We start from the raw sequence: 15,681 nt of genomic DNA, 5'->3' as shown, positions 1-15,681 counted from the left end.
TTGCAGGTGGCACAGATCAATGTGAACTTTTTACTTGAATGTTAATGAGACACTATTGAGGAAAGTGTTATAAAGGACGATTTAGTAATAAAAAAAAAGTTAATAATCTGGATATATGGGAATGTCTACTTAATTACATGGAAAAAATACTCATGGGATAATTCTAGTTTTCCCACATGAACAGCCACAGATGAAAATACAAAAATGCTCATGCATCATCTACAGTTTAGAAGTGTTGTAAAGACAACCAGCTTTATCACACACATGGAAGATATATTTTGCATATGGCCACACACAGCCTCAGAACTAGGTGTTCATAAATCAGCATATCCTGCAAGAATACAAGTTCTGTGGCAAAGGACCTGAAATCTCAGCAGACAGAAAGCTCAGACTGAGTCACTGGTGAACCCTGGCAGTAAAGCCAGCCAGCAGGCTCCTGGCCCATGGAGGGAAGTGGCTGCCCAAAGCCAAATCACTGGAACAATCATCCAGCAAGCTCTGGGTTTGAACTTCCAGAATGAGGATTCTGCAACCTCTCTGACCAAACAGTTCCAGAGTTCAAGCTTTACTATGGAGAATTTCCTTCAAATGTTTAAAAATAATTCCTTGTATTTCAAGACCATATCTAAAATATCACATACAATTTTAAGGACCCTGATACAACAAAAAGGTAATAAATTTCAGAATAAACTGAAACAAGAGTTAAAGGTCACCAAGATGCTCAGAGATATGGAGCACAGGCTCTTTGAGAGGCTGGGGAAACTGGGCTTGTTCAGCCTGAAGAAAAGACAGCTCCAGAAGCACCTAATCACAGCCTAATAAAACCCAAGTTATATGGATGACAAACCTCCATTTCCCATAGTGGTGCCCAGTGGGAAGATAAAAGACAAGCAGCATAAACAAAAAATGTTCCATCTGCCTATTGGGGAGAACCTTCAACATAAGGATGAGGAAGCACTGGAATAGGTTAATCCCCATAGACTGTTCAGTCTCTGTCCTTGGAGAGCTCAAGACTCAACTGAACAAAGCCTTGAGAAACAGTCTGACCTCAGAGCTGGCCCTACATTGCACGGAATTATCCTATGTTCTTATGATTTCAGAAGATCTCATTTGTTCTCCTGAAATAAATAAGAAGCAATTGGAGTGGGGCATAGTCTTTCTGGGACAAAAATTAAAGAAAAAATTCAGAGCACAGACTCAGGAAGCACTGAAAAGGAAAACCATAACATACATCATAATCCAAAATTGACTGCTATAAAACAGCTACAGATTCCAAGATTAAATTGTATTTTAAATAAATGTATATTTAAAAACTCTTAGTATCTGTTAGATCAATTTTTAAAACTTTAATCAAACTGTGATATGACACATGCACAGTCACTTAGAAGCCTAAACTTAGAGACAACCAACAGAGAAAGAAGATGCAAAGTAATCTAAGAACAAAAAATAGATTAAATTATCATGCAAGATTAAACATTAACTACTGGAAAAGTTCTGCAAACTCTCTAGCTGGAGCCAAAAACATACTTGCATAGGAACCTCCAGATGACAAAAAAACAGCACAGAGGAATCCAGTAAAGTGACAGATGTTTTTAATAGGTTTTTATTTCTTCTCTCAGCTGAGAACTGTATGCATGTCAAGAAGTGACTGTCCTGCTGCCCAATGCCAACTCCTGTTCTTTATAGCACAGGTCTTTGTGGTTCAAAGATGCATTCTTATATTAAAAATACAGAGTCACATTAGATACATAAGGGAGGGAGGTAAGATGAGTGAGGAATGAAGAAATAATGGATACCATGTGTGGCAAAACTCCAGCAAGAAACACATATGTCTTAATAACACCTTTGACAATTATAGAATAAAGAAAATGAGACCATCTGGATGGATTGGAAAAATAAATGAATTTTCTGTTAAGAAAAATAAAGGGGTACAAATACAATCATACAATCATTCTTCCATTACATCCTTCTGCACTGAAAAGACAAAACACTAAAAAATGTATCTATCCCATATTAGCCAAAAATTTCTCTAAAATGAGCCTAACAGATATCAAAGTGCACTCTTGAAACTTATCCAATACTGGCAGGGCAAGATGAAATGGAAACTTATATTGACAAATAAATTAATGGAAACATTCTGCAGAGATTCTTTGATTGCAGTTATCAAATGTCACATAACCATCATATACAGCACATAGGAGCCTTCTATGCCATATTTTCAAAGAGAAATGGTTGTGCATCCAGAATGCAAGTCAGACAGAACTATAGCATCACACAATTAATCCACTGGGAATCTTAAAAGTTCATATAGTCCAAACCTCCTGCTGTGGGCAGGGACAGCTTCAGCTTGATCAGGCTGTTTAAAGCCACATCAGTCCTGACCTTGAACACCTTGAGAACTTCCACAACTTCTTTGGGCTCCCTCATCATAGAAAATGTACTCCTTACACCCAATCTAAATCCACTGTTTGAAATGTTGCCCTTTGTCCTATCACTACAGGTCCTGGCAAAAAGTCTCTCTCCAGCTTTCTTAAAAGCCCCCTTTGAGTACTGAAATGTTATAGTAACATCTCCCCAGAGCCCTCTCCTCTCCAAGCTGAACAACCTCAATATTCTCAGCCTTTCCTCATGGGACAGATGCTGCAGCCCTCTGATCATGGCCCTCCTCTGGACCCACTCCAACAGGTCCATGTCTGCCCTGTGCTGGGGATCCCTGAAATGGCTGCAGCACTGCAGGTGGGGGTCTCACAAAAACATGACAGAGGGGCAAAATCTCCTTCCTTGCCTTGCTGCCTGCCTTGCATGCAGCCCAGGACACAGCTGGCTTTCTGGGCTGCAAGTGCACATTGCCAGACACATCCATCAGTATCCTGAGTCCTTCTCTATGGGATTAGCTCTTCCAACCAACTCAGCCTGCAACTACATGACTGTTTTATCTGTTAAGTAAAGTGGCATCATCACAGAAAGAAAACAAAACAGGAGAATGGGAGAAGAAAAACAAGAAAGTTTTTTATTTCAGCAGCACTGCAGTTGCACCGAATTAACTTTAACATCATTAGTCACACTACTAGTATAATCTTTCAAGCCTTCTTTTGATGGATGAGTGCATCCTTGAATATATCCAACACTATTCCATTTATATAATATCTTAAATTTTCATCGATGCAGTTTAATTCCATTGTAATTGGTTTCCATATTCTGCTTCTTAGTACCCAATAGTTTTGTATGAAAACAGAATTTTAAGGAGAAATTGCCTAATCTGTTAACTTCCTTTCCTAGAAAAAAATAAAGCAACAGGCTAGTGACAATGATGTTCCAGAAGTAGGTAAAACAATTGGAGGCGTTGGCATTTCTTTATCTGGCTGTCTTCCCTTCCAGTAGATTTCAAGCTCTCACTTTTTTTCTTTATAACTTTTCAAATATTTTTGCTATGTGGTCAAATGTTTTAAAATTGAGGAGATCTGAGACACTGAAATAAGCAAACCAGCATTTGTTCCAGGAACTGATGTGAGAAAACGACTGTGCATTTCAAAAATGCTACTCAAAACACTGAGCTATTCGACCTTTAAACAGGAGAAATACACTTAAAACACCTTCAAAAAAGTTAAAGCCTTTGCTGCCTCAATCCTCTAACCATTTTGTCATAAATTAACTCCATTACAAGTTTTAATTCACAATGCACCTTAGCCAATGAAACATTGATATTAAAATATGTCACGGGAAAGAATGCTCTTAGAAGATTAGATACTTCTAACCTTCATAAACTTTTACGTCCATGAATATTTGCACCAAAATGTACCATTATTAGATTCCAACTTGCTGCATGTAACAGAAAACTGTGCTTTCATTTACAGCTCTTCCACACAGAAAAAAATCAAACTCTCAGTGAAGTAGTATAAGTATCAAGTTATAAATGGGTATTTTAAAAATATTAAGATAATTTCAGGAACTATTAAGACAGCAATCACTTATAGGTTGATATATCAACAACTCAAAAAATTAATTAAAAATCCAAGTTTTTACCACCTCAGTGAGATTCTGAGTAACTATTCTTCATGCTAGATAACAGATTTGCAAAACATGCATCTAGAACTGGAAGTTTCTGTTCTGCTGTAGAACATCACACACAATGAAACATGAAGACATTTTAATGAAGAGAAGTTGCAGACATTTTGATGAAAAGAGGGTTTTTCTCCTTTTCCTTTCTTCCCTTTCCATGCCAAACTTGCAGTGGAGTTCTCCAATGGGAAAACCAACTTCTCCCCTGTTTTTAATAGATGCACTATTTTGCAGCTTTAAAGTAGTTCAAAGCCATGACATTAATCAGTTAACTCCACTACTTACAGACAGGAAAAATTAAATTACCTGAATGCCATCAAGCAACTTGCTCATGCACCAGTAACTGTCAGCTTCTATGTTCTGCAGCACCTCTTCAGGCAGACTGGAAACATCAAAATTTTCCACTTCTTCTTCTTCTGTTTCAGGAAAAGAGAGAGAAAGACAAGTCAATGAAGTGCACAGAATAAATAAAGTAAGAATGAGGAAAATAATTGAAAACGAAGACAGCCACCACTTATCTTCTAGTCAGAAACCAATGCACATTTACTTTAATAGAGCCTAAATTAATAATTTATTGCTTAACTGTGTCATCTAATGGTTTTAAATGTTAATGAACACTTAATTTCCTGCAGACTGTGAAAATCTCAAATCATGTCTAGTTAACCAAAATTAATACATAATAAATCACTTTATTCTAAACATTTCACACCTGAAAGAGGATCAGAAGCATTCTGGGAGCCCTCAAGCTATATATGAGAAATCCCTGAAGAAGATTACTATGTTTGCACCATGCACAGAATGGGCAAATATGTTGCTAGTTTTCACAGAAGAGAAAGTCCTGAAAAATACTTCTCAGAAAACCACTGAACTTTATTTAGAAAAGCAGACTACAGCATGAATTTAGAAAAGAAAAACCTTTCTAAGTAGAAAAGAAAATTAATGATGTTTCCACTACAGCAGGAAACAAAATTTTGGTACATCTTACACATATGAATTCACAAAAAAGTCTTACAGTTATACAGTTTATTTAAATTTTCATAATCCAGTGCCTCAGCGGTAAAAAAAATCTAGTTAATATTTTTAGCTTTCATTTTAATATTTCAAATGGCAAAAAAAAAGAAGCAACACATTCTCAGTCTGCCTCACTATGTCTACAGAAAAGAACAGAAATGTACCAGAGTTTCTCACGTTTATATAAAACATAAACATATACTGAAGTGTCTTCCCTTTGAATTAAGTCTTCAGAACCTCCTCCACCAAACATTTGTTAGTAGAATGAGATTACAACTACTTTGACAATGTGGTCCTTTGCAAATTTTCTGTCTTGGAGCATCTTTTCTTTTCATGACACTGGTATCACATTTCTGAAAGAAAAGGCAGCTATAAACTATAGCACAACACATGTAGGTGTGAAAAGAAATGAAAAATACTTTTTATGTTCTCTTTCTCATCTTTCTTACCTCATTTTTGTCTCTCTCTTTCAAAATCTACCATTTCACACTATATTCTCACATCAGGTTTTAAACCAACAAAAAAAACCTGAAGATCTACATAAACATCAAAGGTGGGCATCTTCACCTCCCGTCACAGCCAACAAAGAAGACCAAGAAGTGACAGAGTACTACCTGACTTGTTCTAAACTAGAAAGATAAATAAATCAGATGAATCACATTTTTAAAAATTCTTGCTTCCAGTATTAGCTGTAATTTGATCTTGAAAGGATCAGAATGTACATCTTTAAAATGTGGAAGTTTTAAACTAAGCTGAAATAAAGCTTTAAACACCCACCAATCAATCTGCTTCCTGTGACTGAACTACCTGCAAACTGTAAGAAAACCAGGACAGTTTGTAGGTAGGCTAAATGATGCAACTTGGACAGCAACAACACTCCAGCATTAATATTTTGGAAAAATCTAGATTCTAATTGTTCTAAGAAAGATGGATTATCAAATTAGAATGACCAATTTTTATTCCCCCCAGAAAATACACTATAGCTTTTAAGAAATATCTTTCAATGGTTCCAATTCCTGTTCATCAGAGGTATGTTCCCCAAGCACAAAGAGAAAGTCAGGACAGACCTTTCTGACAAGAATGAAAGTCTGACACAAATTCACTGCTCTAAGTAAAATTCTCATTATTCCACAGGGAGCAACAACAGATACAGATAGCTTTTAGAAGAATTGGCAGTCCCCAATTATAATGCCATAGAACCACATGCTCAGCCATTACAGACATAAAAATAGCAGTTTTATTAAGTACTTGTCCAGCTGTCTTGTTTTGTCTCCCCTCTGAAGATCTATCCAGGAACATTTTGCTTTTCTGTGGCTTAAAGACACTGATCTTTACCATTTCCATAAGCCTCTTAAACAAAAAATAATTATTCAAGATCTTTTATATGTTCTCTAAATACATAAGCTACTTCTAGACCAAGTTTCAATCCCATTGTGCTTCCAATGAATCACACTAAGTCATCTCTTCTAAAGTCAGATAATAAAGTTTTGAAATTAAAAAAAATCTAATTAAGTGTTTCAGACAACTCAGTTGTATTTCTATTATACCCTAGCAGTATTTCCCCTGTATAAAGGAAGTATGTTAAACTTTGGCGTAAAATTCTGCAACCAAGTATTTCAACAAATAAATCTAATTACTTGGAGCTATAATACAATACAGTTTCATTAAATCAGCTAAGATGTATATTTTTTGATCTGTTATGCTAACTGGTACTTTTTGATTCAAATGTGGTCTGTGATGAACAAGGAGCAACACTGTGGAAGCACCCAAGAATTCTTCTAATAAAGATGGCACAGAATCACAAAAGCAAAGTCTCAAACAAGCAAGAGCTCAGTTATGTCAATGGTTTCTGCTGCACCAATCCACCTTACCTTGCTACACTTTCCTGTGGAATAATTGACACTGAATATCGAAAGGACCCTTTTCCAAAGTACAAATGAAATTTAAAAAGGCCATCCCTTTTGACACACACCAATTAAGGAACATTTGATTGGCAGAATGCTATGCAAAATCATAATCCACACATTTTGTATTTATTCATTTATTTGGGTATGCACATAGTGCAAAATGCTTGTTTTTCCCTGCAGTTGTAAGGGGAAAAGCAGTCAAGCTTCATGTTGCTCTCTCTCTTTTTTTTCTTTTTTTTTTCTTTTTCTTATTTGGATGAAGAAATAAACACACTAGAAAAGTTTTGAAAGAAAGACTGCAAGGGATTTTATAAAAAAAAGAAGGAAAAACTACAAAATAACTATCCCAAAAGCCTCTAGGGTATTATTTGCGCTTGAGAACATAATTGCAATTTCTGGTTTTAAATAACTTTAAATTTATTTTCAATGAATGAAATCTGAATGAACAGCAACATAAAGACTGAATAAAAGAATGTGGACAGAAATACCAGGCCAGTGTGTGCAATATCTGGGGGAAAATAGATCACTGCTTAAAACTTCCCAATTATGAAATCTTACAGAAACATTTCTCATCTTCTTCAGTTTCCTGTGGAGATCTTTATCATGTTATCTCTACAACTGTAAGAGACAGGAAAATGGTTGCCTGGAGGAGAACTGTTGTAGCACAGAGAATGTGACATGCTGATCTTAATATGTGCATTGCTGTAAGCATGGTATTAGCTCTTCTTTACTCAGGGCATGCTTCTAAAACTTCCCACCATGCAAAAAGACCTTTTCTAAACAGCTCTAACTGGATCTACTCACAAAGGCAGAGACATAAGGATAAAATCAAAATTTTAGAAAATACTGCTTACAGCTACTTGCAGATTTAGTTTCCCAATGACAGCAGAAAGTAAATATGCTAAACAGCTTGCCTCCATTAAAAGTAGGTTTTAATTGAAGATTGAGCCTGATGGATGATTTTGATTGATGTTGTTCCGAATACTAAAATTAAGTTCACAACTGATCTTTGTCTTTCAGCTGTAATAGACTTCTAAAGAGTGCTGGAATTTTACCTTTTCAGTAGAGATCAGGGGCAAAAACACATGCAAACAACAAAAGGTAGTTTGCATTCAGAACTTCTCTAAACCTGCTACCAACACCAAATCTCAGTCTTTATAAATTGTGAAAAAACTGAATCTAACTTTATAGTTTTCAGACTCCATTACACCAAGCATGTTCCTACAAAAGATATCTCCCTTAAATAAAGCACACATTGTCTCAAAGGATTTTTTAATGAAATAAACATTTAATTGTGTTACTAATATTTTAACTGTAGCTTTTTATCTTGAAATTGTTTCTCAACACTCAGAACCAGCAAAACTCAGATGAATCCACTGGAGTGCAAGGTAGGGGATGAAATGTATGGCAGGGTAAAAAAAGACCTAGTGTTGAAGCCGAAAACAGACTGCAATATCACCAATAAATTGATTGCTCTTTACATACATGCAATGTACAAAATAATAAAAAAAAAACATTAGATCAGTTAATGAGCTGACATTTTAAAGTTGGAGACTTTTTTAGCACTATTTTGTGTAAATGTAGAAAAAGCATTACCATATACCTGAAGTCCAAATTATGTATTCCTTGCAGCAGTGCAAGGAAACCATTCTGACCACAGATACATAGGTGCTTTTCTGTATAAAGCTTACTGTGCTGCAATCTACTTCAAATGTTACAAATTCAGGCAGATCTAACATAAAGGTTACCACCCAAGTAAGAAAGTACAACAAAAATCAAACACACGATTGCATGCAGAGGTGCACAGCAATATTTCTACAGCTTACATATTCCACTCCACACTCAGTTTTCAAAAAGCTTTATGAAACACCTATTCAGTCACTGCTGCACTAAGGCAATGTTTTTCTAAGATCAGGACATAATAGAGCATTTACATGTAAATTATTTCAGTAACAATTGCCTAATTAAATATGTATATTACCATATCAATATCTCCCATTGAAAAAGTCCTAGTTACATATTAATCTTGATAGAAATAGCTCTTCAGTTGTTAAGGATGAATCACCAAAGTAAAACCTTCCCTTTTCTTTGTGGTACTGCAGTAACAAAGGTAAAATTTAAAAAACAACCTTAATTGACTCATCAATCCAGGCTTAGGTAAACATGGCCTTAATGCATTTCAAATATTCCCCTATAACCAGTCATGTTCTGACATACACGATATATTAACTTGTCTATTTTAACATTGCTAATAATCTTACATTTGTTTTCAACTGATCTTCCACAATTTCTTTCAAATGCAATAGGAAGCAAGATAAATATCTTTATACATCCATGTGAGAATGGTGTTTCAAACATTAATAATTTTATTTTACTAATATGAATTCTCTAAATAATTTTACTGCACATGGCGACTGTTACAATCTTGTGTGCCCTGACGAGCAAGGTCAATCATCCTGCCCAAAAACACCATAAACTTGATCACATGGACTGAACTTCTATCCTCATCAAAATTAATGTATGACCCTGCAAGTACTCTCAATCTGCTCTATCACAAAAGAGTAGATACTTCACATAGTTCTACTTTAATTTCAGATTCTGTATGAAAGTAACTAGCAAAACTTTCCAAGCCTTCCTTTAGTGGGCCTATATTATTTGCCAATAAGACCTTTTCTACCCAGCCTTTTTCTTGGTTAGATTTTAATTATCTTTTTTTCCTCCACACTAAATAATCCAGAATTTGCTCTTATTTCATATTCATAACCCACTGCACATATATACACAAAAACAGACCTGTTTTTAAGGATGGAAAATTTATTTGAAAAATGTAAACTCTCAGGTCATGTTGCAAATTAAACAAAAGACATCAGTTCCTCATAGACTGCAGACTGAGATTACTGCTTCACAGGTAAGACAGGAGGAAGATTAAAAACTCTATCACCAAAACAGGGTACAAAGGAGAATTAAGTAAAACTGGTGGTGCCAAGAGGTCTTTGACTCATAGAACTTGCATAATGCCAAATACAGGACTGAGAACCTCTTCCACACAGGTGAGAAATCAGGCAGTAAATGCAGTTTGAAATCAGAAGAGTATAAGCCCCATCCTTGGGAATGACATTATCATGAAACAGAAGCCTTCAAAGCTTGTAAGATGGCAGCTCTTCTTAAAAATTCATTTCAGCAACAATTAACACAATGATCAGAACAAATTCTTCTCATAGCATTCACTTCAATAGGTTTGCTAGTGTCAACCAAAACAGCCTGCAAGGGAGAAGCTGTGCATGTGACACCAAATTAAGGGACTCATAATTAGCAACCAGTATGCATGATGAGCACAGGATACTAATGAGTATTTTTTAGAATGCCACATAAGGGAATTCCCTGAGAAATCCAAAAGATGCTTGGAGAAGAGGAAATGAAAGATTAAAGGCTGAACATGTCTCCCAGATTGCATTTTTAATTAACTAGTTTGTACCTTATCATTTAATTTTTTAAAGCATCAACACACATATCCACAAATACACAGAGACAAAACACCAAGTGTGGGACAAGAGCAAACCGTAGTGTGGTCAAAAATTTTAAAGCAAACCTCAGGAACAGAGGCCCTTCCTGTGTTCAGGTATGGGATTGATTAGAGAGTTATTTCAGAACTATCACCCTAGCACTGGAAAAGTCTTCAAAGAGAATCTATAAATTAATGTAGTTTTGAAAAAGAACTATTTATCTGAGATGGAAAAAAATCAACTGCACTAAAAGCTACAATATATTTAAAAGATAAAGAAACCTGCATATGTATCTGCATATGCAGGGGTGAACTTTAAAAGTACTGAAAATTAATACTTCTTTACTGAAAATATTAAAAAAGAAAAGTCAAAAAATAGTCTTGCATGTAATTACTTAATAGAAGGCTGGCAAAGAGAACTCATTTGAACAACTTCATAAACAGCAAAATAATTAATACTTTTCCTAGATAACTTAAAAAGTTCACAGGTTCAACTCTAACTTGGGTAAATATAAAAGCAATACAAATTATCCAAGAACCTGTACATAAATATAAAAACTTCAGAAAATTCAGAATGCAATTTTTCCTTTGACTGAAGACTGAAAAATTTGTGACTGTCATATACGGACATCAACCGTTTACATATGACCATAACTTTATGTAAGTATAACTTCACTCACTCATGAAGCAATTTTTATTTTAACCCATTAGTATCATTTGAATGGCATAGCAAAATAAATTCTCAAAGAAAAATGGATGGCAGAGGAAACAACCATCCCTCATTGACAACATCCCCAAATGTCTATGACAGTGGCAGTTTGCTGCAACCCACACTGTGCAATATCTAATTTTCAATTGGATATATATCAATTTCTTTATCCAAAATTACATGCTTCCATATTTTGTAATCTCCCACAATCTTCACAGCTAATAAGAAATCCACCTAACAGATTTCTTGCCTTATTTACAACAGAAATTAAGTAACATCCATTATTTCTGCTTTTTAGCACAAACTGCAAATACTGAATTTGAAGAAGGATATTTGAGGAGAATGCACTCCGCAGGTAAAACTACTTCTTCTGTTGCTTAATTGCTAAATGCATTCCTTAACTACTTTAATCTGCTGTGATTTACACTTTCCTAATGAAACTGCTATGTATGCTTCCGAGGCAAAAAAGCCACAAGACTTGCTCTTTTCATAAAATTCAAACATATTTTTACATATTGTATAGGTATTTATTGTCAAGATAAAGAAATAATCAAAACTCTAGGAAAAAAAACGCCCATTCTGTCTATTCAAAAATAATAATATAATCTCTAATTTTCTTCAACAATGTTACTGCAAGAAAGGTAGCTGTCCTTAAATTTCAGTCATACTGCAGTAAATTTTTATGTCATAATTAACCAAAGATTGAACACATAAATCAGTTCAAAAATGTTTTTGATGACAACACATTTGATAAGCCTTTTTCTTTAAGTACTGGGGTTTGTCAAAATGAATGTCCTATAAAAACATAAGAAGCATAAAAGCATTCTGCTTCTATGAATAATGCATTGAAAGCCTACAGAAGAAAAATGGTTTTGCAAGAAAACCTCCCTTTTTTTCGTCACTCTGCTCAAGTACATAATTTTTCACTTCTGCTTTAAAAATTCGTTTTCCATATCTTAAAAGTAAAAATTTAAAATATCATATTTCTCAAATAAGAAACTAGCAAAATATCTCCATGCTAATGAAAAACCCAATGACTTCATTACTATGATTTAAAAAGTTTGCATTTAAATTACAAGCACAGCCAACTCAAATTAAAGTTTCAGCACACAAACTTTTGACAAATTTACTTGGTTTGACATCTATAAATTATTAACTAACCATGTATCTCATTGAAAATATGACAACAATTTTTTCGTACAATTCTTTTTCAAGCACTGATCCGCTGAATTTGAAAATCTTTTCTTATATCTTACGCTACTACTGATCTTTGCAACAGGATTGCAATGTTACATTTCTGGCATTTGTAAAGCATGTTGTCATTGCTTAAGCATCGCTGTTTCTCTTTTAGCTTTTCTTCCCACAAGTTACTTCATAACAAACACAGAAAGCTGTGATATTTGGATGTCAAAAGCCACTTTTAATGGCATAAAAGCCATTAAAGTAATTTCCCAGTCTGTTGGTAAGCATTCTCGAGAAGACTTAGATCTGGAAGTATAAGCACTTCTGTGCCGCTTCACTAAAAAAGATGATCACCAATTATAACTATATGGAGACCATGGGGAGAGGAGAAATAGGAATGCAGAAGCCAAAACTAAAATATGCTGGCTCCCTTTGGAATACATGTCTCTCCCATAGCTATATTTATTGCAATTAACTTCCTTCTTCACAATTCTTCCATTTTTATACCTGAAGAAATTTTTTGGTTTCTCTTCAATTTTAGTTTACTGCTTCTACTACTATTCAAGATATATTTTTTCCATTTATTCCCATGACCCAACATTTCCAGTCTGTAGTTTCAAAAAGAACACCCTTCACTAATATCTCATTACTCCTCATAGTATGAGTCTATTAGTTTCTTAATTGCCTTCAAAATGAGACAATATAAACCACAAGATGTATTTCAAACCTGAAAAATGCACTGGTTTTTATATTAGCATTCATATTATAAAATTAATTTCATTTTTAAATACTGGGAGTGTGCACTAAGCATCATGAAATAGCACATCTTTAGACAGATACATTTGAAAACTTAGAAAAACACACATATAGATACAAAATAAAATTTAAAGCAGGTAATTTAAATCCACATCATCCTATACAGTAAAAGAGGACTTTCATTGACAGATTTGTTCTAATATATATGGAGAACAAAACTTTTTTTTTCTCAAGTTCTTTTAAGTATACATCAGAGAAGGAGAAAAAACCAAACTTGAATGATACAAAAAGAATTATATAAAAGACAAATCTGAGTTAACTGAAAACATCAAACACTTCAAATCAATAGAAAGTCTAGACCTTACTTATTTATTCTGAATACTTATGACAGAAGTTTGAGTAGTCCTATTTGACCTAAGAATTTTTTTTATCAATCCAAAGATTTCTTTTATACATCTCTTATAGCAAAAATTGAAATGAATGCCTCTTATTTTGCCCATAAGACAGGGTTTGGAAAGTTTCCTCACAAGAAATATCTAAGCAAAAAATCCACGCAATCTCCTGCTATGAGATGGTACTTTATAGGTTCCATCAGATCTATTTCAGACTTTTTTGCCTCTTTGATAGACTTCCTGGCACTGATATGATTGAAGAAATTTTTATTAGTAACTTTCAAGCTCCTACTTGGTTTTTCCTCTAAAGTGTAAAAACTATGACAGTCATCTAAAAGATGGGCTTTACACGGGCTTGAACTCCCCAGTTGCTTTCCAATAAAGTATTCACTTCAGATCACAGCTTTACCACAAAAGATAAATGGAGGGTGGGCATAGTATGCAGAGCAGTATTCTCAAGACACATTTTTTGGTATGACATGGAAGCATGCAATAAATATTTAAAACAAACAAACAAAATAAAGGCTAACCCAAAGCATTGAATTCTACCTACAGATGCCTCCACTCTAAAGAATGGAGAGACCAGTACAACAAATAACAAGAAGCTGTAAGTTTAAGGAAATATAATCTAATCATTTTTGCTCTAATATTAATAAGAAAACATTGTAATGTTAGGAAGAGTAGGAAGATTATTGTAATCTTACACCTAGAGATGTAGTCAAAAACATTTTTATTAAATGGCAAATGCCAATTTTTCCATTCCTATCTTATGCCACCAAAGACTTAAAATTTTAACGTAATTCCCTACTTCACAGGACAGCCAGTCTTATACATCTAAGAAAAAAAACATTTAATTTAAACACTGGTACACTGAAGCTATTGCTACCAGCCATCAAAATCACTAGATCTGAAAAATCCTGTCCAACATTGATTGTAATCTTGGAGGAAGTATTTTCTTCTTCAGAGCTGCTCTTTAAGCTTTTCTCTACAGTCAACCTTTCTTAACCAATTTAAATACATTTTTTTTAAAGCTTGTAAGTCAAACACAGATTAAAAAATGTAACAACTGTTGCTACATTTTCAATGAAAGTATGATAATTAGGTATGAGTCGGTTTTGAAACATTTACATAGGGTAAAGTGACAGGTTTCAGACTCAGCACAGCAACTTCATAGGTAGGTACTATTCTGAAAAAGTTATATGGATTTTCCTTTCTTTGAAAATCACTTAAAATTTTTTTTAAAAATTTATATATTAATAGACCTTAAAATTTCAGGCATTAAGAGAGGTTGGGATGGTTTTTTTTGTCCTGTTTTAAAACAGACATTCATAAGAGACTATGAGCAATTAATACCATTACTCAAAATACTGATTTTCTCTTACATACAAAGCTAAAAATAACAGGCAATTAAGCAGTTGGATATACTTAAGATAATATTAATGTCTCCTTTTCACTTCTGACAGCTATTATTAACAACAGCCAGAGAATTCTAACTTTAATTAGACTTACTCCACTGCAAATAGATAGAAGCCTCTTTTAAGATTATCCACAAAAACAACTTGAACTGAATTACACTAATTTTTTTCTGAAAGATAGTGAAGCTGAGGTACATCCTACTTTGTCAACTAATACATCCTTGTGATTTAAGTATCCAGGACAAATACTAGTCTATATCTGCAACCAAACTGAAGAAGGTATTTTATCACAACCCAAAACTTCAAACAACAATATGTGCCAGTTCATAAAAATAAAAATTTACATTTCACAGTTTGTGTGGTTAATTTAACAGATTTTCAAGAAAATTATTTTGTTTCAGTCAGGAGGTCATGAAGATTTACTTCAATGAAGGTACTTTCTCCATTGCATCAATATGAAATGACTTTAAACACTTTGATTACTAAGAACTACAAATATACTTGGAAAAAAATAAGTAAGATTGTAGAAAACGTGACAGGAAGTCTACATATGAAAAGCAAAGGAAGGGGGCAAAGCCCAAGTCTATTGGATGCAACAATGTACCTAACATTTTAGATGAACTGTTCTAATTAGCTCAGAAATCTAACAGTACATTAGAAAATGAAATAAAAATTGAAATATAGAGAAAAACCAATTTTGTAAAACTGCATTGTCTATAGTAAATCAAGGTCGTTCAACACAGTACTA

General features: G+C 34.1%; 1 protein-coding gene across 3 annotated transcripts in view; it reads right to left on the bottom strand.

Annotated features, from left to right (window-relative positions):
- Positions 1-15,681, bottom strand: part of TBC1D22A (TBC1 domain family member 22A) — a 160,632-nt gene that overhangs the window by 106,367 nt on the left and 38,584 nt on the right. For all 3 annotated transcript variants that reach the window (XM_085570413.1, XM_021524818.4, XM_021524817.3), the window contains exon 9: positions 4,366-4,475. In XM_085570413.1, the coding sequence (XP_085426539.1) occupies positions 4,366-4,475 (110 nt within the window). The remainder of the gene's footprint in view (positions 1-4,365; positions 4,476-15,681) is intronic.

Source organism: Lonchura striata, chromosome 1A (assembly GCF_050655825.1).
Source record: "Lonchura striata isolate lonStrDom1 chromosome 1A, ASM5065582v1, whole genome shotgun sequence".
Lineage (NCBI taxonomy): Eukaryota > Metazoa > Chordata > Aves > Passeriformes > Estrildidae > Lonchura > Lonchura striata.
Note: the sequence above shows the minus strand (reverse complement) of the source record. Positions and strands in the feature narration are given on the sequence as shown.